Below are 26,371 nucleotides of genomic sequence, written 5' to 3' on the forward strand. Positions count from 1 at the left end.
TGTAATATTTACCTTAAAATTTACTTCATGATTTTTTTCAGAAAAATTTCGGAAATAACTATTATTTTTGGTCTCTGGTTCAAAAACGTCTTTGATCCACTGTAAATGAATACAGGATTGTCGAGGTAAATCCGGAAAAGTCGTTATGTAAAGAAAAACAGTTCAAATTCCAGAAAATGTCAAGACATTTTTTCGTCAGTTTGTACAAAAGTTGTGAATGATATAAAGAATGGAATTACTCGATGTAATCTCCACCAGCTACCACGACCTCCTTGAGCTTGTACCTGAACCCGCTACCGATTCGACTCACCTCCCTCCTATCCATTTTCGTCAACACCTTCGTGATGGTGAGTTTTAGGGTATCTTTGATGTTGCGACGCTTTGCATTTACCTTTGCCTCGATCACGCCACACATGTATGCAATAGTCAAGGGGATGGCAGTCGGGGCTATAAGGAGGTTACAAGCCCGGAGATCAGTGATAATAGATGTTTTCGTAAAGCCTGATTAATCTTTTTTTTCTATCCGATCACGAATTCCGCGCTTCTCTTTTGATCAGAACGATTCCCGTGAGTTGCCCAGGATGCAGTTACCTCCTACTGTTTGTCAGAATTTCAGAATTTCTTATCAAGATCGTAAACTTGCGTTTTTTTTTTGTAGCTCAGTCCTGTTCAGCTATCGCTCGTGTGCGTGCAGGCAGAGAATTTGGTTCCCCGCATAAGCGACTTGGCGGGCAACGAACTACGCCTCCTTTCGATGGTTCAGCCAATGACAATATTTTTCCCGCTGACGTCGCATTATCCTTAGTTATGCCCGCGGACATCAGCGGGCGCCCTTGCCCGCCGTTAGGCTTGCTGGACAGGACTGTGTAGCCTAGAGCTGGTCAACAAGCCTATTAGCGTACGAGGGTGCCCGCCAATGCTCGTGGGCATAACTACGGGCAAGTGACTTAGCGGAGTGGGGGTAGGCCGTAGCATAACCGTAGCGGGCTATGTAGCTGTAACAATGTAGCCTTATATTGGGTCTGGGAAAAAGTTTGTGACGTTTTTCTCGATAAATGGCTTCAATTGCAAATAACTCTGGAGACACAGATCGCAGCTACGCCACTAAACGCTCGTTGGAAAGGTGACACTTCGAGCGTTACTTTGAGTGTATAAACATCGAAATTGGTGCAGTGGTTTGTAAGTTTTTTGCGTTTGAAAATTGAGAAAAATAATGAAAAATATTACGCTATATTTTACAATCTTATTACAACAAAGGGAAGAACGCTGCGCAAGCTTGTGAAAAAATTTGTGCTGTGCACGGTGAATGAAGGTACTTTATCAAAATCTGCTGCGCGAAAATGGTTCGCTCGCTTTCGGTCTGGTAATTTTGATGTGAAAGATGAGTCACGCTCTGGTCGTCCAATCACTGAAAAAGTTGATGAAATTCTTGAAAAAGTCCAGCAAGATAAGCATATTAGCAGTGTCGATATTGGTACGGAGCTAGGCATTGACCACAAAACTGTTTTGAACTATTCAGTATTGGCATAAAAGGAGAGCATTCAAACGAAGGTGTTCCGACCGTTGGTGATTGTTCCATAATTGTTTTCGCGTTACGAACGCGCGACCGAGCGGCCGTTGTCTCGCTCGCGTAAACAGCCGTGTCACCGGCGACAAACACCTCCATTTGAATCTCACCTCGCGAGCAAAGGTGAATCGAATTCAGCTATTAGAATAATAAGATCAACCGTTCTTCCAACGTTTCGTGCGTTATCGTGCGCGAACGAGAGAACAGAATACGTTCTGACTTCGCAGCGCTCGCTTGCATTAAGACTTCGCTCGTGACTTCGTCACCTACTTTCAATTATTCATTTTCTCGCGGCATCGTCGCTTCCTATCTCGCTATAGTTTGTATCGCGATTTCCGTTACATTTCTTTGTTTGTGCCAACGGTGTGGCCTAGTCGTGTCGAAAACCATTAAAGTGGCTTTAAGCAACCTTCGCGTTTCGCGCATATCACCTGCCCTCTCCACCACTTTCCTCAGCGCTCAATTCCGAGTGGTTCCGGCATCAGGCACTCGAACAATCGTTTAAGCCGAAACATGAACCATTTACGGAAAGCTGGCTACAAAAAGAAGCTCAATGTTCCTCATGAGTTGAGTGCGAAGAACATGATAGACCGAATTAACATCTGCGATGCGCTGTTGAAGGGCAATGAAATTTATCCATTTCTGAAACGGTCCATTTCTGATAACAGGTGACGAAAAATGGATCACGTACGACAATCGGAAGCGTCAAAGATCGTGGAGAAGGGATGGTGAGCCGTCACAAGTGTTCCCGAAGCCAGGATTGACGCCGAAAAAGGTGATGCTGTGTGTGTGGTGGGACTGGAAGGGAATCGTCCACCACGAGCTACTTCCAGTTGGTCAGGCGATTGATTCTCAACTCTACTGTGGACAACTAGAGAAATTACGCCACGCAATTGAAAGAAAACGGCCCCAATTGAATAATAGGAAAGGTGTTGACTTCCACCATGACGACGCCCGACCACACACTTTGATGACGCGTCAAAAATTGTGAGAGCTTGGTTGGGAAGTTTTAATGCATCCACCGTATAGTCCAGTCATAGCACCCTCTGACTATCACTTGTTCCGATCTCTGCAGAACTCTCTCAATGGAATTAAGCTGCTTTCAAAAGAAGCCTGTGAAAACCACTTGATTTAGTTTTTCAACCAGAAACAACAGAAGTTCTTCACCGATGGCATCATGGCTCCACCCGAAAAATGGCGAAACATTGTTGATAATAATGGAGCATATTTGGTTTAAATAAATTCATTTTCACACTATAAGAAAACCAGCTGAATTTGACTAAAAAAACGCCACGAACTTTTTCCCAGACCCAATACATGCAGCCTTGCCCGCAGGAGCGTGGCTTCGTGCCCGCCGTTCTGTGTATGCCCAGGGCAAGAAAATCGCTGCCCGTACGGGCAGACTTTGCACAGCTCTGTGATTTTTCGACACGAAGCGATTCGAGTATTGCCGCTCTTCGGTCGTATTCTCGATTCATGGCTGACATTTTCCCATTTGTTCACCGTTGGTAGCTTACATAGTGAGTTACCTTATCAACAATTTCTTTGTTTATATTTGCCTTACGTACATCTTCCGGACTTATCTCGATGGGCCTGTATTATACGCCATAAACAAAAAAGATTCAAGATGAAATTCGGGTCATGCGTAACAGGACCGTCAGAAGGGAAGTTCAAGGTCGATGAATTCTGAAATGTCCTTGAACCCATGTCGGTTCCACGCATCTCTCTCTCAGCTACATTCAAATAGTGACGGATTTCCGGAAGCTGTCTACTACGCCTGCGCAGCTCCTTTACCATCCTCTCGTGAGCCGATTCTGCGCATTTTACACAAGAATTTGTTTCACAGGGGAGGTTCTGTCTGTCCCGGATTGTCGTGTTCGTTCGACGGAGCAAACTACCGGAAGTGGAAACGGAGAATAGCAACCCTTTCTGTTATTCACATATCGTGAGTATCTGTCCGTCACCGCACGACTCTTTTTTCTGAATTTTTGTCTCACATTCATCTCTTGCACCATCTCGAATCAGTCAACGGAACACCATCAACCGAGTCTTACCATTTACAAGCCAAAAAGTTCGCTTCGTTCGTGACTCCGTTGTCTAACCCGAATTTTCCCCGACATTTCTAGCATGATTTTTTCGTCGTTAATAGTGCACACTCTGTAGCAAGTAACTTTACTTTCTCGACCTTATGATCAGTCATGTGTTTAATGCTTTTTGTTCTTAATTATCTTCGCGGTTTTGCACGAGAACCCAGAGTTAACCTTCAGGTGGCAAAGACCGGTGTCGTCGATTCGAATGATTTCTTAGTTCGCGTGGTATTTAGCATTTACGAGACGAAAATCAAAAATCGATTTCGTCAACGCAAAGTGTCGAGGTCTGCTGTTGCAATTTTTCCCTGTCTATTCTCAATGAACTCCTTCGGAAATTTTAATCATAGGTTGCCGTTACAGAGAAAATGTGAATATCGTGGGAAAATAGTGTAACTTATCTTTTAATTAGTTTCTGGGCTGATATTTTGGTAAAGTCTATCGGTCCGTCAGAGTAACGAAAATGAAAAATATTTGATCTGACTTTCTCACGAAATTAACTATTAATTTAGAAGAATTTATTTTAATACCTTGATTATTAAATACTTGTGGCTATGTATTGCGGAAGCGTGTACCATAGATCATTATTTTGAAACTAATTCAACAAGTTTCATTAATAATTTAATGATTGCTGAAAGTCTTCCATAAATTTTTTTATATATTCTTTTACGTTTCTATAAATAATTGTGCACCTTGTATTGTGTTACAAAATAAATAAAGTGAAATAAATAGAATTTTGGAGGGTACAAATTATTTGATCAAATGAAACATGAAATGAAAAATTATTTTGTTGTTCAAATAAAATTCAAATAATGTAATTATTTTTCAAAAATTATTTTGTTGTTCAAATAAAGTAAACGATTACTTAACTAAACTTAACGATTATTTTTTAAAGAATTAATTTCGATAATGCCCATTCTGTCATAAACTTCTCTGAATAGTTGAATATCTGGTAAAAATTCTGTTTTATGGGTAATTTTAGTGATGGAAGAATATATGTTTCTTTACTGTAAAAGAGATTAACACGTTAAACTATGGTATCAATCGTTTTCATATTTTCATGTTATAAATAGCTTTCCATAATCACTGCAAACATCGATTACATATTTTTTAATTAAATAAGATGCTGTACTAATCATTTGGTATGTAACATGTTCATTCGGGATAACTACCAGAAAAAGAGGGGGCTCCTCATTTTTTAATGGGGAGATAAAAAATCGGCGATTGGAAGTTTAGTAATATTTATTTGAAGTAGGGTAAGGGCCTATTACTGTGCCTATATTAATTTACTTATTTTTAAAGCATAATGAATATTAAAATAAAGATATTAAATTTTTTTCATTAAAATCGTTAACTGATTAACTATATATGTTATATATCCCTTTTTAAAATATTCATTATGCTTTAAAAATAAGTATAATTAATATAGGCACAGTAATTGGGTCCCTTTCCTTAATTCTTTTATTCTGTATATTTAAAGAATTCTAACGAAAAATTATTCTAAGTTATAAATCATAAAATGATGGCTATCACTCGTAACGAAAGAAAAATGAGATATGCTTTGCCCGTGCATGGATTACCCATTAAAATGATTAAATGTTTGACATGATATTTAAAGATTTAATATTTAGTTTTGGGACACCATTCGGATCACTTGATAAAATTATTTTTAATTCAGAATATGCTTGCTTAATTAACTATTTTCTAACGTATTCTCGTAATTTTTCTTGAAAAAATATTCTGCGTAACAAATGTTTAAGTATGTAAAATGAATCACTATTCAATTCAATTCAATAATTGTTGCATTTTTTTGTTTCCATGATTCCATTCAAGACAATACTATTTCATTATTGGATATACATGTTGTAAATATTTAATTCAGATTTGCATATTCATAACAATGTCTATTATTTATCGTTAGCATTAGCAAGAGATCAGGGTAATTGGCTGAAGATATAAATACAGCGATGAACCAAAAAATGGAGTGAAAGAAACAAGACTAAACAAATAATCGTAGAAAAATATTAAATCATTTAACAAATTTATCTAAAAAAAAGTTTTTAAAACGTTACATACGTAGTAGTATGATGTGCCTCCGTTTCAAGGTGACTTTAGCTTTTTAAATGAAACTGCATATTTTCATTTAGGTAGACATGTACGAAACGAATTGTAATATGATTGCCTTTGACGGTCAGTTAAGGTGGTATGCAACTCTGTAAGCCTAATAAAATGGAATAATCATCAGAAATGGAATATAATGATGCTGTAAAAAAAATTTTTAGGGAACATTAAGAAACAGTTTAGCTTTATTTTCATTTTTTTTTTATTAGAGTTGAATAACATTATGTAACTCCATGTCCAGCAAAACCTTGGTAGCTTGCACCCAGCGGTAAAAGTAACTAGGTAGATATAAAAAAATTATTGTATTAACTTAAACAAGAAAAGATTATCTTCAATGTAGCGTACGATATTTCAATAGTTCTGTATAATAAGAAAATGACGTCTGTTAAAAGCAGAAATATCTTTATCACTGACAAAAATCAACTTCAAACATTTATAAAAATTCAAAAAATTAGGTATCAGAAAAATCCTATGCTACATTGAAGATAATCTTTTTTTATTTAAGTTAATACAACCATTTTTTATTTTTTATATTCTACTCGCTTTTACTACTGGATGCAAGATATCAAGGTTTTGCTGGAGATGGAGTTAGATAATAGTATACAACTCCGCCATGCTGTAATTTTGTTTAATGAACAAAATGAAAATAAAGCTAAAATGTTGCTTAATGTTCCCTAAAAAAATCTTTCTTTACAGTATCTTTATATGGGAAAAAATGTTAGATTTACTCCATTTTGTTAGGCATACAAGGCTTGCATACCACTTTAAGACGATTTACAACCGTCCAAAAATTACATTTGCTAAATGTCCGGCACTTGTTTTTTATCTTTGTATATATTCAAAAGTACGACCGTAATCGTCAATGTATTGATTAATACGTAGATTAATCCTATCTCTGAATGATAATTTTATTCTTTCCAAGATAGTATAGTTGGTATGCATCTGCAATATGGTTCTTTATATTATTAGGTATAGTGAGTCCTTCCTGATTTTGAATTTTCATGAACCCGTTCTATAATTATATTGACACTATCTCGAAACTATAATTCAATCAGCAACTTCATTTAGTGTACAGTCAGGCATTGAACAATCAATCAACAACAAAACAAAAAATGTATAACGCAAATCACGGCAATACTGATCCTGTCGAAACGAGCGTAACACAAACTAAACACATCTGTCTAACAGCACACCCCATATTTGTAAACATAAGCATCGCGTGATCAACGATATATTTTACCACAAGAAATCTCACGAGTATTCAAAACATATAAGTTTTGAACGCCGATAAATAACCTTAAATGGAATTCGTCACAGATTAGGCTACAGGACTACCTAAATGGAAATCTATAGGGCAAGGGACTCAATTACTGTGGGTGTGCCAATTACAGTGCCTATATTAATTATACTTATTTTTAAAGCATGATGAATATTAAAAAAGAGATATATAACATATTAACTGATTTTAATGAAAAAAATTTAATATTTCTTTCTTAATCTCCATTATGCTTTAAAAAGAAATATAATTAATATAAGCACAATAATTGGCACTCCCACAGTAATTGGGTTCCGTACCCTAGTTATATTTTATAAGATAAAATAAATATTCAAAACTCACAATGTACTTTCTCTTCTATAGTTATCTCGCTTTTAATTTCTTAAATAAAATTAATTTTAAAAATATTCCTAACTTTTATATTTTACCCTTAAGTATCTGTTTAAAAGTATACAATCTTCTTGAACTTTTGTTACTTGAATATTAAATAGTTATTAAAACTGAATTCTTCTAAAGTGTTAATGTACACAGTTAACTTAAAATGAAAAAAGAAATGATTTAAAAATTGGAAGCTTGATGAATAACTTTTATTTATAAAAGCTAACAGTTTCAGTTGACCTCTGCTTTCCAGTATACTTTCTTTTCGTGATTTTTTAGCTTCTACAGAAGCCATTCGTATGTCACAGGCTCGCTCTTCATTTTAACCATTGTTTAAAGATGATTTTATGTCATTAATATAATATTGATCTGTGTAACTATTACTGTACTGTTATTGAAAAAAAAACAAGATGACTTCAAAGTTGAAAATTTATGTTTTTTTCCGACACTGATTTTCTCAGAAGCAACACGTGAGAATTAAAAAAATTGTACAAACTCCTAGCCAGCTTACAGCTCTCTATTAGAAACATTTACTCAATGTTGCAAATTCGAACAAAGTTACTTTCTCGAATAATCTAATTTGTGGTTGGAAAACATTTTTGTACTTCCTGAAAAATTTGATATTTGCTATTTACAGTGTTTCCTACAAAGACTCTTCAATTATAGCTTATCGCGACCTACTTACTTAAAGCACTCTTCTATACTCTAGCATACAGCACTTTTTTGTTTATAAGATAGGAAATATAAAACAGTATCAGATCTCCCTATTTATCAGGCCTCTCCAGTTTCACCTATATGCGTAGGATGATTCAGCTAAATATGTCACCTACATTACATGAAAACTATTTGAAAATATGCAAGAATGGTTGAAACGATAGTTGTATGGTTTCAAGAGTAGCATATAATGCGATCGTTAGTCTTTTTCTGTTTTGGTTCTTTATCGAGATATAAAGGTCACCTTGAGCTTCTTTATTGTAAACGGTAAATTTTATTCTTGTGGTGAATGGTTAACGGTGACCAAAAAAGTACTTGTAATCAACGTTAATGGTTATTAATGATCAGAAAAATTTTAGTTATTCATAATGGTTATTTGTAACCATAACAGATAATTCTTGAAATTTTTTAAATAAATCATTTTTTTTTAATGTTTGCAATATTTACTAACATCCGACATCCGTTTGAATAAAAATTAACATTTTCATAATGATCTCTGTAGGGAAAATTTAAAAAATAACTGTAATTTTTGGTCTGTGTAATTAATACATTTGCGTATTCGATCGAGAAGTGCAAGGATACATGTATCCTCCAAAGTGCACTTTGGAGTGTTTAAATCACATAAATTTCGTTTCAACCAAATAGTTTATACATATATAATTTAGGTCGCACACTTAGCTGAATCACCCTATAGAATATTGGTTTGAGTGTACATTTTGAATACAGTATTCTCTTCGTAACTGTCGCAAAAGTCTCTACCGTAATTGTTAAAATGTTACTCCCAGCGTTCACTTGTTTTGTGGATTCCGCGCGTTTTCGATGTGTGTCAGCATGAATCGTTTCGACACCGAATTGTTTCTCGATGAAGTGGAGAAAAGACCAGCGATATGGGATATTCAATCATTGAATTTCAATGTGCTGATTATTCCAATAAAGTCTATAAAAATTTTATCGACATTCTCAAATAGTTGAAGAATTTCGTCTCAAAATTTCTTAATTTCGGATATAGAGTTACAAATAGGCCATGTGAGAGCCGATCTTTTAATATCGGATGCACCCAATACTGCCTTTTCCTATTTTTTTTTAGTTTTTTTGTGGAGCAACCACAAACATATTGCTTCTTCAACTTCCATGTTAACACTTGGATAAAACTTCGCCTCTCTCCTGCATATCCGCGCGGTTGCCGCCTCTTTCTGAACTACTATCAATTTTTACGCGGTTCAAACCGCGCTGTCGGAGACGCGGGGATTCCACCGTGTCTAAACTAGTCCTAAAAAAGCTCGACGGTGCGCAGTGGTGCCAAGGCGGCAAAAAATCCATTTTATAAATTTACGATTTTTATAAAAAAAAAAATTATTTTTGTATAGCCTAATAGTGCGTGCATAATGTGCCAAAGTCCGATTTAAAAAAAATTTGTTTACGGAGACATACGCATGGTAAATAACCTTTTCTTCTCTCCCGGGAATTCAAAAATAGCCTAAACTATTAACTGGCAAAATGATTTTTCAAAAAAAGTTGTTTAACATTAAGTAATATTGACTAACTTGAAGCCTCTTTGCGTTACGTTCATTTCTATTTATGGAGGAATACAAAAAACCCTTTGAAAAGCTTCGATCTGGAACTAATCGTTTTGGCAAGGTGTAATATTAATCTAACTTTGTGTAAAAAATCGTGAGACCCTTCCAGACCCTTTCGCTGCAATTTAAGTTTAAATATCAACTTTCAGAATTTCCAAGAATGAATCGTCCGGAAGTTACGGTGTATTTGATATTTTAGGTGAATTTTTTTAGGAATATTTGTAAATAATAAAGTCAAATGTAAAATGCATATGATATATTAATTCTTTGTGTATAACAAAATATTTATTAACCATTTTTTTTGTTATATAAATTATTTTTATAGCGCTCAGAAAAATGCCTGTTGCATTTTTGCGACAGTGGTACAGTGAACGAAAACTTGGTTTATTTAACATAAAAAAATTGTTATTAAATATTTTTTTATACGTATGAATGTCACATTTCTTTTACTATCTAATATATATCCCTTAAAAATTTCTCTAATGAACGAAAGATTTGTTTATTTAACACGAAGAAATTATTATTAAATTTTTTTTATGTAACCAATTCATTCTAACTAACAATTTCACATTTTTCTTCATTATAAATGATATATCCCTAAAAAATTTCACCTGAAGCATCAAATAATCGTAACTTCCGTGCGATTCGTTTTTGGAAATTCTGAAAGTTGATATTTAAACTTAAATTGCGGCTAAAGGGTCTGGAAGAGTCTCAAGATTTTTTACACAAAGTTAAATCAATATTATACCTTGCCAAAACTGTCAGTGCCAGACCAAAATCTATTAAAGGATTTGTTGTATGGTTCCATAAATAAAAAATGAGGAGAAAACAGAGATTTCCGATTAGCCCATATTACTTAATGTTAACGACTTTTTGCAAAAATTTTTTTGCCAAATAAGCGTTGTACCTGTGGCAATCTCTCCACAAATTTTTAAACAAATTCGTTGGATAGTTTCGTTTTTACAGATTTTTTACCGCTTTTTGGCCATTTGGCACCACTGTGCGGCGCGCGACGGAGCCGGCGAGAGGTCGAGTATCGGTGTGACTCACACTAATGCAAGCAAAGAAAAATATTTCAACTTTTATAATTTTTTAGTTTTCTTTAATGAAACTTTTGCCATCGTATTGGTCTCGTCTTTCTAATTAAAATGACGGCTGTACTTCCGAAAGGCCATAGTTTCGGAGATATTCGCGAAAAACTACAGCTACTACTACATTGGATATTTCCTATACGTGCTGTCCGAGGTGTGACACTTCCGCGTAATACAAAGTATGTTAACATAAATAAGTTACTTTGTTAATAACATATATGCAGGATCACATACAAGGTCTCAAGGAGAACGTATAATTCAAGTTGGTTGGGACTAGGTCGTTGAGGGGGCGCACAGTGGGCAATTTGGACAAAATCGGATTCAAAATCAAGGAACTTTCGATAGCAATGAGGTAGAGCGATGAAATTTTTTAAAAATGAAAGCTGCAACTTTGTAGAACATGGGAAAAATAGAGAGATTATTACCATCCAATCATTTCAACGAAAAAATGACTTCATTAGTTTTTGTCACAAAAATCTATTTTTTGCAAAATCCTGAGGTCGTAGACAAATTTTGAGACCAGATTTGAAATCAGCGTGAAAAAATCCATGGGAAATGATGTATAGCATGTTTAAAAAAATGTTTTCCGCGCGTGGTATTGGAAAAACTAAAATTTTCTTGAATTTGTGCGCGTTTAACGAATTTTCTCGAGGTTAAAAAACGTTCGTACCACAATCTCTCTATTTTTCCCATATTCTACAAAGTTGCAGCTTTCATTTAAAAAAGATTTCATCGCTCTACCTCATTCCTATCGAAAGTTCCTTGATTTTGAATCCGATTTTGTCCAAATTGCCCACTGTGGGGCGTAGAGACTACGCTGACAGTGTTTAACATTTCACATTGCGTTTACGATTGTAAAGAGGAGGAGTCTGTGGATAACAATCTTGATTATTACCTCTCCGAATATTTGTGGCGGAGAGAAGTTAAAAAGAAAGGGCTTTTTGCAGAGATGATTCGATCAATCTGAATAGTGTACCCCGGGGTCGGATATTGAAAGCCACCACCAATATTCAAAAGAGAGAAAACAGAGGCAAGGTCGTACCCTTTTCTGTATAATTACATTGTAAAAGCTTCACACGCTATATAGATTGTTCGACGATCGTTGTGATATATTTGTACAAACAGTTGATGAGCGGTCGCACCATACTGACGTCTCGGACGTGCACGTATAGGTAAAATTCAATGTAGTAGTAGCTGCAGTTTTTCGTGAATATCTCCGAAACTGGCTGAGCCGCGGTTACATGTATAGGAAAAAGTTGTTCAGAATGTTGAATTTTACATACCCACCAAGTTTCATCTCGATTGACCACCGGAAAAGAAAGAGAAGCAGAGAGTCCAATCGTCGAAGCTAGGTCCCTCATTCGTTTTCGATCGTTATTCTTCTCTACGTTCGGCACACTACAAAGTATGTATCACCACTACTAGAATTGTCGCTCGACCGATCCGACGCGATACGACAGTTACGGAGAGACTACTGTAGTATCTAAACTGATAGAATATAAAGAAATCAATTTGTTGATCTCCTTAAGCATATCTATTTCTATGGACTGTACCAGTGATTAATGATATGATAATTGTTTCATTTCGCAGGTTTCTTAGTTATGTACAAAACGGTACGAAAGGGCGATGCCAGCCTACAGTACACAATCCTACCGCAAACAGACCAGTTCTCCTCGTCTGGTTTTCCTCAAACCTCTTCGAAATCGAGGCCGAGGATTATCAAGTACACTATGGGCACGCTGATGATCCTAATCATTCTTTCGTGCGTGGCGACGCCGTTCCTGATGAATCAAGATGATCAGAGCCTTTTTGCCAGCAGTATACTTGCCATGGGTCGTGTCGGACACAATACAATATCCAAAAACTCGTCGAGGAGTCAAGGAGAGAACGCCGGCGTGAACAGAAGTAGAAGCAGATTAATGGAAACGATGTCGCTGTCGACGGAATCTCCTAAGAAGCAGGATGTCGAGAATGGAATCACTTCGCCGTTGAAAGTGCTGAAAACGGAAGCAGAGACTGAAAATTTCACGACAACGGGTATGAATCATTTCACTTCTTAATAAATTATTTCTCCAACATTCGTATTTTATAAGTGGTTCGTTTTTTATTGAACAAACATTATTTTGATATATTATTTTTTTTTAATTGAATTATTTTCATGAGGATCAACGCTGTTATTAGCTTAAGCATGCCTGTTTAAAAAGATGTTTGTAGTACCACACGTACTGTATGTACATGCATCTAGTACTTTGGAAATGTCACGAAGGGTATTATTCCGGAAGGCACCGGTGGCCGATTGATATAAAATTTGGAGGATGTTATGAAGAATCTGGAAGGACCCCAAATAGAAAATCTTAACTTCGAGAATTCACCTGTTCAAAAGATACAGACAGTTTAGAGGAGACTGCTCATGCACTGTAATCGTTGCTTCAGACGTGTAATTGTATTGTTTCACAAATTTGTCTAAATCAGAGCTGCTCAACTTCTTCCACGTCGCTGCTTTACGATCCTACTCAAGTGATGCGGCTCCCCCACTAACATTAGCCGCATCTGGGCGAGGGAAAGAAAGAGAAAGAGCTATTTCACTATCTCTTTCTTGTGCAACGTCTTCCCCGCGGTCCCACTAATAACTTTCCACTTCTCCTACTACTAACGTCCAACGTATGCGGACACCAGTGTCGCATGATGGGGGAAAGTATGTACTCATTAGTACCGGAATATGCACGACAGAGATAAAACGCGTCAAATGACCGGGCCGAGGCGAAAGCGTGGGGAATAGCGCGGTAGAAGAGGAAGTTAGAATGGGGACCAGTGTCTCCAGAAGATGTCCATTTGGGTATCTGTTTCCTCTCCTCCTTTTCCCCTTACACTATCTTTCCACCACCATGAGCACACTCCAACGTCCCCCATTAAGGGGGCCGGCAGGTCGACTCTGTGTAACCACACACATACACGAAATCCATATACGTATATGAACTTGCAAGGGTCAAAATCTTGACAAATTGACGCTTCAATATTGCAATGAGCAGTTTAAAAGTGGTCACTTGTGTTTCCTAAAAGTCCAATCTAGGTCTGTCCAGAGCCCAAATTGCGAATTTCTACCTCATCGTCGAGTAATTTGTAATATTTACATAACATAACATGTAACAGTACATTTTGTAACAGTACATAACATAATGTGATATGTCGTTGAATTCATCTCGGAAAATGCTATCATGTTATGACAAAAAAATATATAGTTCCATTTAAAAAAATTAATTTGACTTTGAAATTTCCCCCGCCATTCGAGTCCTGAAAGAAATTACACCATATGATTGTACCCTTCATACTGAACAATTTTTGTAAACAAATTTTTTTCGTAACTTCAGTGCGTCACGAGATATTTCCGTTTGCATATAAACGAAACACCCTGTATAAGAAAACACATGAATTGCAAATTGGCGTTTGTTTAAAGACTATAGGATTGAATCAGAGTTGTTAATACGTCCATATGTTAAGTATTATCGATTTTTAGTCTATGATATTAATGATTAATGTAAAAAATTAAACTTTAAGAGGTTAAATAACTTATTATTATAAACTCATGAAAACGTATGCTGTATAACTATAAAGTCATATGTGATAAAAAAATTAATTTCAGTATCTGTACTTAAATTGGTTCGACAAAAATCAAACTAAATGAATTTAAAAAACGAACATTTTTAATAATTGTTATAACGTGTCTTAAGTTTCCCTATATTATTTTTAATTGGAAGAAAACCTAATTGCTCGTACTGTAGTCAAATACTTAGATAACCTACGTAAATGACAAAGCTAGCAGAAAACATTTTAATAGTTCTGTATTTTCATAAATGGTTAATAATGTGAAACGTAAATTACCCTGTTGTTAAATAAGATAACTCTTATAAATTGTTTGGATCTTTGGTTATTTTAACTTATTTCGTTAAGTAAAAGAATGTGTATGTATGTTAGGTTACGTAACGTATTGCAGGCCAGCTGTCAATAGTAAATTTTTAAAATATTTTCAATTTTCCCACAACACGACGGCTAAATCTTATTTCGAAAATTGTTCTTTATTTGGTACATTATGTTGGAACGAAGATTTGCCGTCTTCTCGGATCTACGTTGAAAAGGAATGGCCACGTACATTTTAAGAAAAGAACGAATAACGTTGGAAGAAGATTTCACGCTAACAGATACGGAAGTTTTCTCGTTTCTCGTATCTCCAGTAGAGGAACAAGTATCAGCGCATGTTCTATTTCAGAAGAACGAAACATTTTCACATAAAGTTTTACGGTGCGTTGCGGAAACGAGATCTTCAGATCATAAAGATAGACTCCGTAACAAAACAATATCACATACATAAATGGGAACATTTCTTATACACGCAATGAAACTACAAACATTCTTGGTTAGTATGTCTTTAATTAGAAGCATTTCTAAGATGACTTCAGTCGACGCTGTTCATTGGACGTTAAAGTTTTAGTTCAAATCGTAAACAACAACGATCATTAGCTCAACCAAATGATGCGATAGTTTTAGAATTTTTTTCAAATGACACGACACTATGGTGCATGACACTACAGCATCGATAAAATGTTCAAAAGTTTTGAACGTTTATATAATAACTTCCAAATGTTAACTAGCATTACATGAAAAGAGTTAAAAAGAACGATATATATATGCATATATATAATGAAAAGAGAGAAAATATTATTTGACCCACCCTGTATATGCTACAAATTGAATAGCTTGGAATCGGCATGTTAGCCACAATACGAAGGAAAACTTCAATCTCAAAGACAGTGATTTATTCAATTATTCGGAATAGCTGTCGTATCTTCATCTCTATTTTGCTCCCACTGGGGTGCATGAGGCTCTTCATATTTATCAACAATAAATATCTTTATTCTTAATGCTCCTTTCAGCATTGTATCGCATTCAAATCAAGAATTTACCGAATAGAACATAATATAAAGATTTATGATGCGATTTATGATTCCAAGCTGAACAAAAAAGAAATGGAAATTCTAATAAAAATGAATTGAGCTACATGAAATTTTTCAAAAAATATTGAACTTTTGATTTGCGATGTAATCGAATTTATTTCTTTTTATATTCGTAAAACATTTAATATAGCTGGAAATTATATGTTACTTTCACTCTGCGTATACATAGTGGTGCAAACACACCCTAGACTAATAAAACGTACCTAACGTACCTACATAAAAAGTTGCCGAATGGAAAATTTCCGAAGTTCTCTTAGGAATGCAATTTTTGATACGTTTCACACACAATTAAAAAAAATAACTATTTAAATTATTAAATTAATTTCTTATTATACTTGAAATTGCGTTTTTTAATTATTTCATACATAAGAATTAATAGAAATTCACAGATACTTACACAGCTAATTTTCTTTACATGTTGCACTGAAAACAAGCACGAGGTGTAACTACACCTCAGTATACGGTTGGGTTAGAATATACAGGGTGGGCAAAATGGGTGGTCCGAATTAGGTCAGGGGGATAGTACTGCTAAAAATAAGACGAAAATCAAGAATAACAAAACTGCATTGGAGGCTTTGTTTTTGAAAAATGTGAATTTGAAAATCAATGTAGTACACGTGCACTTAACTGATGACTAACGTTACAGATTTCACTGCAGACCGCAAACGAACACAATAAATGTAATAAGTGATACTAATGAATTGAACAGGCGTTTGAGGTGCCCCTACCGTGCCCATCACTGAGTTAGGTGCATGCGTACTACATTGATTTTCAATTTCACTTTTCTCAAAAGCGAAGTCCCCAACACAATTTTGTTATTCTTGATTTTCATCTTATTTTTAGCTGTACCCCTAACCTGATTTGTACCACTCATTTTGGCCCACCTTGTATGTACGCATAGTAAATGTTAAAGCACTAATACGCTCTTACATGGTAATGGGGTCAGTTTCCTCCATTATCAATTATTATTTGGCAACGTTCCAGCATGCTTTCTACTAATTTTTCGTACGAGACAAACAGTGGTTTCCATATCTTTCAAACGAGGCCAATTAAATTTCATCATTTTGACACAATTTCGTCATTTATCTTGGAGTTTCCCAGTAAGCAATCTGTTTTTCATTTCCTACGGACTAGCCACCGAAACTTGTCTACAAATTCCGACCCATCTGTTTCCACGTTAGGCTCGATATTTGAGTGCAAAGTTTGCAGGCGCAATTCCAAGCTAAATCCATGCGAAATTATAGCCAAACCTTGCCCGGTCGCACTAAGAACGGACCTAACCTTGCTTTAAGAGTAAACATCAGTCAAAATCGTTATTGTCATTATTTTAATATTTGAAAAAATGATCTAAATTATTGAAAATTCATGAAACTTAAAATTGTATAACTTAGAAGTTTAAATGAAATTCCCTTTTCCCTCCTATAGCAAGGTTTACTCCGATTTTGCCCGATATTTACTCTTAGAGCAAGATTAGGTCCACTCTTAGTACAACCGGCCTGCCCTCTTGACGAGGACAAGATTTGTCCTCGGTTTGGCGTGGAATTCCACCTGCAAACTTTGCACTAAAATACCGAGCCATCTGTTTCCGCATTAGCCTCGAAATTTGTCGACAAGTTTTGATGGCAAATTCATAGTACATAGGGATCAAATTCTGCCCAAACACGGTCTTGGCGACAAAATGACCGGCCTATTGCTCGCAAAGTACGATTAGAAGCATTGATCAGCTCGAAGCAGGTTTGACTGACTGGGTTGTACTGTATAATACATTACGTATTTTCTGTGCTCTTTGCTTAAAATAACTCGTCATCCTCTTGCAAAATCCACTTGGTTCCAGTTTGATTAATCCCTTGCACTACTGTTTATTTTGTGGTTACAGTGATGAGGAATTCTTCATCATTCAGAATTTCATAGAAAAAAGAGAAAGTTTATATTTATTGTATGCCCATGTTTCCTCCAGAGGCTTATATCGAATATAACAAAATAGAATTTTTGTTGGAAACTATTCGGTTAATTATTACAGAGCGCGGTTCGCTCGGTGCGTGAGTAAAGAATAATTACGCGTACAACACGTTTCGCTACACGTGCGGCACAGAGCGTGGTTCGCGGTACAATACGACGTGTGTGTCACGGGACGACGCTACCACGAGAAAAACCCGCGCAAACAAAAGATTGTCGAAAAAACAAGCATACATGCGCATTGACCCATGGATTAGCGCCAAAATTTAACAATTTTATTTCAGATTAAAGAAAATTAATAATGTGAGATTTATGGGGATTCACAAATAACAAACGTTTATTACAAAAGATAATACATGCACGTTCTGAACAAAATCACAGACCAAAAAAACAAAAATACAACCACGCAACCACCAGCAACGCACGCGGACCAAGAAGCCGAAACGCGCTAAAAATTCCGGAGCTTGAAGACGTGAAGTTGTGTGATATTTTCCATACCAACACTCCCCCTCAACTGCACGTCTTACAACCCTTTAATACTGATTTACCTTAAATTTAACAATCGAACGCATGACCCGTGCTTAATCCTACTCAATGGTTTTGTAAGAACGTCCGCGGTCATTTCACTCGTACGTAAGTGTTTTACAAAAATTTCTCCTTTTTCTTGCACTTCCCGGGAAAAATGGTATCTTATATCTATATGTTTGCTTCGACCATGGTACACGCTGTTTTTACTTAACTCTACCGCACTTAAATTATCGCAGTAAACTGTACTTAGTCGGATTACTTAACGCTGAATAAATTTTCATGTGTTTTAACAAATTTCTCGCATATATGATTTCTTTGGTAACCTCCGACAGTGCCATATATTCGGCCTCCATTGTGGATAGCGCAACCGACATTTGCTTCTTGCTTTTCCAGTTAATTGGACCACCCGCTAATTGTAAGACGTACCCTGTACACGATTTCCTATCGTTTGGATCGCCTGCCCAATCGGAATCTACGAGTGCTAATAGTGGACTATTTTTGTCTTCGTATTTTATGCTATAATTTACCGTATGTTTTAAATAACGAAGCACGCGTTTCGCCATTTTCCAATGTGCTTCTTTCGGACATGCATTGAATCGACTTAATACGTTCGCCGCGAAAGCTATATCCGGCCTAGTCGAATTCGCTAGATAATTTAAACTTCCTACCAATTCTCTATATGGTTTGTTTACAATGTCGTCCCTATCGGTTTCCGATTTGATAGTCTCAATATTTATATTATTTTCCATGGGCACACTTATAGTATTGCACTCTGTCATACCGAACCTTTCTAGCAAATCTTTAACATATTTCTCTTGAGACACTTTGATACTTCCTAAACTACCTACCCTATCTACGCGCATACTTAAAATATCCTGTACCATGGCTAAATCCTTTATTTTGAATTCGCGCTTTAACAAGTTTTTAATTTTTTCTATTTCTTCTAAATCTACGGACGCTATTAACAGGTCGTCAACATAGACAGTAATTATTGCATCGCTGTTCTTGTCGTTACTAACGTATACGCACGGATCTATCGCGGTCTTCTTAAAATCTAAACTGACTAAAAAGTTGTCCAATTTGTGGTACCATTCGCGACCCGCTTGCTTCAGACCGTATAAAGGCTTCTTTAATTTACAGACCGTATTTTGAGTATCAGACCTTTCAAACATCGTTGGTTGTTCCATGAAGATTTCTTCATGTAAAATTCCTTGCACGTACGCAGTTATTACGTCCATCTGGTGAAGATGCATTCCCTTCATCACACTGACGGCAAATAGCGTACGGATGGTCTCCATTCTGGTTACAGGCGAGAATACCTCATCGAAATCTATGCCTTCCCTTTGTTGGTCGCCTCTTGCTACCAGCCTTGCCTTATATTTTTCAATTGATCCATCTTGTCGCCTTTTTACCTTAAAACCCCATTTATTTTTTAATACCCTTTTATTTATTGGCCTCCTTACCAGTTCCCATGTATTGTTGTCCATTAATGAGTTGTACTCTAGTTCCATGGCCTCTAGTCATTGCTCCCTATCCGATCTATTTAAAGCCTCCTGCACATGCATTGGATCATCGTTTTCTTCTGGGCTAGAGTGTGTTCTCCACTGATATATTTTCCTAGGTCTGCCCGGTCTTCCTGTCCTTTCGATTCGTGGGCGACCTCTTCCTTTCATTTTCTCGATGAACTTCATCTTTATTGGTTGGCAACTCTTCTTCTTGTTCAGTTTCTGCCCTGTTTATTGGCAACTCTTCTTCCTGTTGAGAAGAATCTTCTTCTGGTTCTTCTTTTAATCGTATTGGGCAGAGTTGGGTTTGCTGCTCCTTCTCATCTGGAAAAACGTTCTGTTCCTCAATAAATCGTACATCTCTCTCATTGATTACCGTCTTTGTCCCGTGTTCCCATAAACGGTAAGCCTTAGATTCCGTTGAGTATCCCACTAATACATATTCCTTTCCCCTTGGTTCAAATTTGTGTCCTTTTCTGGGGCCCCTTTTCAATGCTACTACTCGACTTCCTATTTTCTCAAAAAACCAATGTATGGTTTTTTTCCTGTCCATTCCTCATATGGCGTTATGTCTTGGTTTGTTTTTGTTGGACACCTGTTTCTTAAATTAATTAAATTAATAATTTTCAAATTAATGTGCAAGATCTGCAAGGGAAGATACGAAAAGGATTTGATACTATTCATAGAATACAGAGTTATCTCCTTAATTGTCGCAAAGGTCTCTATCGTAACTGTCCAAATTTTATTCCCACCGCTGCACAGTGCGGACAAGTCTGCACATCTCACTACATGTTTATTTGACGATGTATGAAAATTTCCTTTGGCAGAACTGCATATTAGCAGGAATTTCATATTATTATTCATTTAAAAATCATTTAACAATTCTTTTTATGCATAAAAATTGTTAATGTTTTTTTCAATTTATTAATTTTATTGTTAAATTTAATTTTTTGTGACTAATTACCATTACATATGCATTAGTAACCAAATTTAGATTTTTGTGAAAAAATTTGGCCATAGAGGCACTCTCTAAAGTGCCAAAAATCAAAAAATATTACATTAACTGTTTAGGTGATGGGGTTAGTAGAATGTTTATAGCGTATGGTGATTCAACGGACAAAAAAATAAAGTTTGTTAATAACAACAATTAGTAATCAACAATCAATAACAAAACAAAACAAAACGAAAAAACTAACCAACGAGAAAACGCGAACCAAAATACGTTAACGAAACTTCGTGTATTATACCGTTCGCGATACGCTGACTACTCTCTGGAGCGTTATGTTCTCCGCGAGAGTCCAAAGCTTTCTGTCTTTCTGGTTCCTGAGGCGCGTTAAATAATGTCCCCGAAAACCGTTAAAATAAGGGGAGGTTCTCCACCCCCACAAGGGCATGGAGAAAGTTTCCTCCCCCAAAACATTGCATCCGGGGACTTCACTCTTAAGGATACTGTAACGGTCGGGCCGAGGTTCTGGCAATCGTCACTTAAATGACCAGGCCCTCAACCCGACCTCCCATGGTACGCACTTGAGAAGGATGGAATTTCCGCGTCCGAAAATTCCCACGTTCCCACGCACCATGGTCACTACAACTGTAAATGAGTGTGCAATAATAATTCTGTGTAATGGATTGTGTTTACCAAGGAATATGCATTTTTTTTACATTTAATAAAGTAGATTTATTTTTTGTACAAATTTTCAACGGTGGTTTTATTTGTTAATTTCATATAAAACTTCAAATTAACATAAAACAAAAACGGCAAAATATATCCTGAGATTCATGCATATTTGGATACATTACTTATTATAGTTTAAGAATTTCATAGTTTTGTCTGCCACTTTTTGCGACTCTTAATTTTATAAACTTTTTAAGAAGTGTCCATACCTTTCATTTAGGATCTATCGTGGAAAATTTGTTATTTTCTTTTTAAATGTATTAGTATACATTTGTAAACAAATTTGGATTTTTGTAAAAAATTTTGCCATTTGTTCGCTACAGTTAACAATAAAATTTTGCAATAATTATATATCATTCATTTTTATGTATTCTTAATTTGTTTTTAATATATGTTTGATATGATATATTATGATATATGATTAGATTTATACATAAGATTGAACATTAGATTTATACATAGAAAAATAAAATTGGTACTACATGCCTATAACCATACATAAAGTTTTAATTCATGGGTGTGACATTATTAATCATTTTGATGTCCCAATGGGACTTCTGTCTGAGGAGGCTTTAGAAGCGAGACACAAAGAAATCAGAAAATATCGTCTGAATTATACACGAAAAACCAGTAGACAGGACACGAACACCGACTTATTCAATTATCTTTTACTCACATCCGATCCGCTTATTTCAATACATCGAGAAACTACAAGTAGCAAATCTTGCAATTTTACTGAAATTGATCAGTTCTTAATAAGAAATGAGCAAGATCAGGAAAGTCAATGATTTTGGATCGCAATCAAAGTACTCGGATAGCGAATAGCGTTTTGTTAAGTTTATTAATTTTATTTACTAGTATTATAACTTGTTTAAGTTTATTATTGTTAATTTTACATATGGTTCATTTATTATTAATTTTGTTCTAAACTTGTTAGTTTTTAAAAATAGATTTGTTAATTTTTAATAATAAATTTTTTTTCTAAAAATTGTTATTTTTTTGTTAAAATTACTAACTATATTGGTAAATATAATTGTCTGTAAAAAATGTCCTCTATATATAAATAAATAACCAAACTACGAGAAGTGCCGAAAACAGGCCGTTTGTCCGCAATGTGCGCTGAGGGGATTCCCCTTTTTTTGCGTGAGGAAATGCTTTTCGCATACCCCGACTCCCTGGGGGAAGCCGGGGTTATGTGGGACTATCTCCAGGGGAGTACCCCTGGGGACTACCCACTAAAACCTCACGCCCACCTAAGCTAAAGGGGGAGGTGCCTCGATCACGCGAGTATTCAACAGGACACCTCCCAGCTGACATCCTACCCCAGGAAGGGGGCGAGCCCCCTCCCATTTCCTACGCTGTATGACCCCGGGCGGAGGGACCCGCTCGGTGTCCCCATCCCTGGAGCCTTCGGATTGGGCTTCCCGAGCCGCAGCTCGGTCCACCCACAGCTCCCGGAGTCTTCGTGTCCCGCTCGGAGCCGGTGTCCCGAAGGAACCAGCTCTGGCCGAGGCACGAAGACGCCGCCACCGGAAGGAAGGGACGTCGGAGGCGCGATCCGGCACGCCCCGACCCTTCCTACCCCACCCCCACGGATCCCCCTCCCCTAGGGGAGGGACGGACCGGCAACCTCCCACACCGGGATTCATCCCGGGAGGTGCCGACCAATAAGGGGGAGAGCTCAGCTCCCCCCAGGGGGCCGGGGTCAGCTCCCACCACGAGCCACCAAATTCACCGCCCCACTTGGTGGGGGCGCACCGCGGCGCGGGGAATCTCCCCGCGCCAACCCCTCACCACCCCCCACCGAGTTGGGAGCACACGTGGGCGCCGGGGTCTTCCTCGCGCTCACACTCTCCTGGCCCAGCCCGTGTCCCTCTCCCGGGCCCGCTCGTCGGCCTCCTTCTCCGTCATAACGACTTCGCAGAAGGAGGCCACCGCCATCCACGACCTCTCGCTGCCGGTCATGTGGTCGACCACGGCCGCCAGCGAGAGGTCCCACCCGCCCGCTGCGGCTCTAAGGACACGGTGCTGCTCGGCCCAGGCTGGGCACTCCTCCAAGGTGTGGCACGCCGTGTCGACATCTTCGCCGGAGTGGTGACACTGCGCAGTCGGCTCCCGCCCCATCTTGTGCAGGTACTCTCCGAAGCAACCGTGGCCGGAGAGCACCTGCGTGAGGCGGAAGGTCAACCTTCCCCGCCTCCTGCAGCATATATCAAATATGGGCAGTAGGGCCCGGATAATGGGACGTGCAGAGGGCGCCAAGATCGCCCTCCACTCCGCAAAGACGTCCGCCCGGGCCTGGCGAATCTGGGCCTCGAGCTCCTCCTCCTCCTCGCACGTGAGATCCACCCCTGGCGAGCGGCGGAAGGAGCGGGCGATGTGGCATAACTTCGCCCGCTCCGCCGCCACCAAATGGAAGGGTGGAACCACGGCGAGGAGACCCGCCACCTCAGACGAGATGGTGCGGTACCCCCGTATGGCCCGCAGAGCTAGCCGGCGCCGCACTCTTTCCAAGAGTGCTTGGCTGCGCCGGCTGGCCTCGAGCGAGCGGTGCCACACGGGGGCCCCATACAGGGCAATCGAGCGCACCACCTCCATATAGAGGCGGCGGATTTTCAGCTGCGGCCCCCCAATGTTCGGTAGCAACCGCGCCAGGACGGATGCCGTCCTCTCTAGTCGGGGGGCGAGGAGCTCGAAGTGTCCCTCAAATCGCCTGCGGCCGTCTATGACCAGGCCCCGGTGCCTCATCCTAGGCCCGATTGAGGGGATTCCCCTTGGAACCAGTCAAGCGGTAAACACGCTCGACGACCGAACCAGCGAGGGGTCGAGTATCGGTGAGACTCGCACTAATGCAAGCGAAGCAAAAGATTGCAACTTTTATAATTTTTTGTTTTTCTTTAATGAAATTTTTCCATCGTATTGGTCTCGTTTTTCTAATTGAAAATAATTACGATTATAATTACACGTTGTACCTTTACCGCAAATTTCAACTCCGAAACTCAAATCGCTTGTTACACAAGTAATTATGGTCGTAACTATATCGGGTTTGGCGTTATTTGAATTAAAAAAACTAGACAAATACAATGGTAAAAGTTTCATTGACGAAAAACCGAAAATGAGGAATTTTGATTTTTGAATTTGAAAGGCTGAGCTGGTACGAGTCCTTTGATGTCTTCTGAATGCACGAACATCAGTCCCTCTTTGTCTTTCAATCGCTATCCTTCTCTGTTCGATGCATTAGAAAGAATGTAGCACGCACTTCTACTGGAACTGTCGCTTTGCAGACCCGACGATACAATAGTTACGGAGAAATTACAGTAGCGACGCCCACCACAAGTTGTTAGAAATTCTGGTACTCGTGGTGGGGATTGTGATGGTTACGTAGAGGAAATACAGAGTAGGAAAGTGGAGAAACAATTCACGTGATTGGTTACACAACCTCGATGTTTGCACACATTTTCGATCCTGTTTCCTGCAACGAGCGAGGTGGCACCGTACACCATTTTCCGAATGTCATCACGTTATTTATTTGTCTCATATGTTCGCAGATTCTGTAACGAGCAGCACGCAACGACTTCGTGTTTCCTCTGACTCACTGGCAGGTCTCCAGCAGACGTCAACGTTTGCTACGCTATCCTCAACTTCGTCGTCGACGACACCTTCGACTATTTCGAAATTACCTCCGAGTATTTCGAACGAAGTCACCGCGTCGGATTTAAGTGAGTCGAGAAAAGAGAATATACTGAAGGTGACATTGAAGCTCAGGGAGAACGAAACAATACCACAGAGGTACATGAAAGCAGGCATAGCCTCCTACAAGAAAGGAAACATCACTACAAGCGTCCTGGCGCATGGCCTAAGTCTCGAAGGGTTAATCTTCAAAACACCAGAGGGAACAATAAAACCTTGGCCGCAGAAGTGGTTTTTCACCGATCCCTCTGCCGATTTCCAGTGGAAGGTAGGTGCACTTTCAATTTCAAACGGGTGTAAGGGAGAATGGAATAATGGTAGTCACTCAAGCAGTAAGTATAATAAAATTAAAATATGGTGGAAAATATTTCGTTAACCCTTTAGGTACGAGCGCTCTGTCCACCGTGATACTCCCGCTGTACGAGGCGTCGCACAGTGGTCCCAAGTCGACAAAACGTGGTCAAAACCTCGCAACTGATTAAAAAAATTATTGTTTCTGCTTGAAAATTGGTATTCGGCAGTTTTTGGGGTCGCTGATTACGAATCTGAACTTGAAATTAGAAAAAACAAAATGGCGGATCCAATAAGGCGGACATATACATTAAAAAATTATTGGTTCTTCTTGAAAATTGGCATTAGACCGTTTTTGGGATCGCTGATCAAAGAGTGAAAGTAAAAGCAAAGCATATTTGTGTATTAGTCGGGGATTACCTGAACATCCCTCTACCTTCCCTCTCGCTGTCTCATATTGACCTGAACGAGGGGAAAGACTAATTCTAGGGACAGCAAACTCTACCCTTTGTATTGTATAAAGTAGGTATTCTATTCGCACTTCATAGTTCCCAAAGAAGAAAGAATTGAAGAATTGCTGGTCTTTTTACGTACAATAAGATCCCATAATAAAAAATATAGGTTTCCATTTGAAAAAACAAAGTTGACCTTCAAATGACCCTGAAAACGCCACCCAAATAAAAAATTGATACTTCCTTGGACACGTGTTTTACACTTTTTTAATATCTTTCATATTTTTCGAGATATTCGGCTGGAGAGTTTTCAAATGAACAGCCGGTATAAGAACAGCGTTCGTGTTTGAAAAATATAAAAAAATTTCGGATATGATTTTTTATAAAAAATTGACATTCTATACAAAATCTGTTTAAATTTTACAGAAAGACTTAGTGCATATCTCTCACAGTT

The 26,371-nt window shown here is 37.9% G+C and overlaps 1 protein-coding gene and 1 long non-coding RNA gene across 2 annotated transcripts in view; one reads left to right on the plus strand and one right to left on the minus strand.

Annotated features, from left to right (window-relative positions):
• Positions 1-26,371, minus strand: part of LOC143353605 (uncharacterized) — a 166,081-nt gene that overhangs the window by 139,374 nt on the left and 336 nt on the right. The window lies entirely within an intron of this gene.
• Positions 3,401-26,371, plus strand: part of LOC143353538 (uncharacterized) — a 32,971-nt gene continuing 10,000 nt past the window's right edge. The window contains exons 1-3 of the mRNA XM_076786950.1: positions 3,401-3,512; positions 12,402-12,848; positions 25,033-25,442. Of these exons, the coding sequence (XP_076643065.1) occupies positions 12,413-12,848; positions 25,033-25,442 (846 nt within the window). The 5' untranslated portion in view covers positions 3,401-3,512; positions 12,402-12,412. The remainder of the gene's footprint in view (positions 3,513-12,401; positions 12,849-25,032; positions 25,443-26,371) is intronic.

Source organism: Halictus rubicundus, chromosome 1 (genome assembly GCF_050948215.1).
Source record: "Halictus rubicundus isolate RS-2024b chromosome 1, iyHalRubi1_principal, whole genome shotgun sequence".
Taxonomy (NCBI): Eukaryota; Metazoa; Arthropoda; class Insecta; order Hymenoptera; family Halictidae; genus Halictus; species Halictus rubicundus.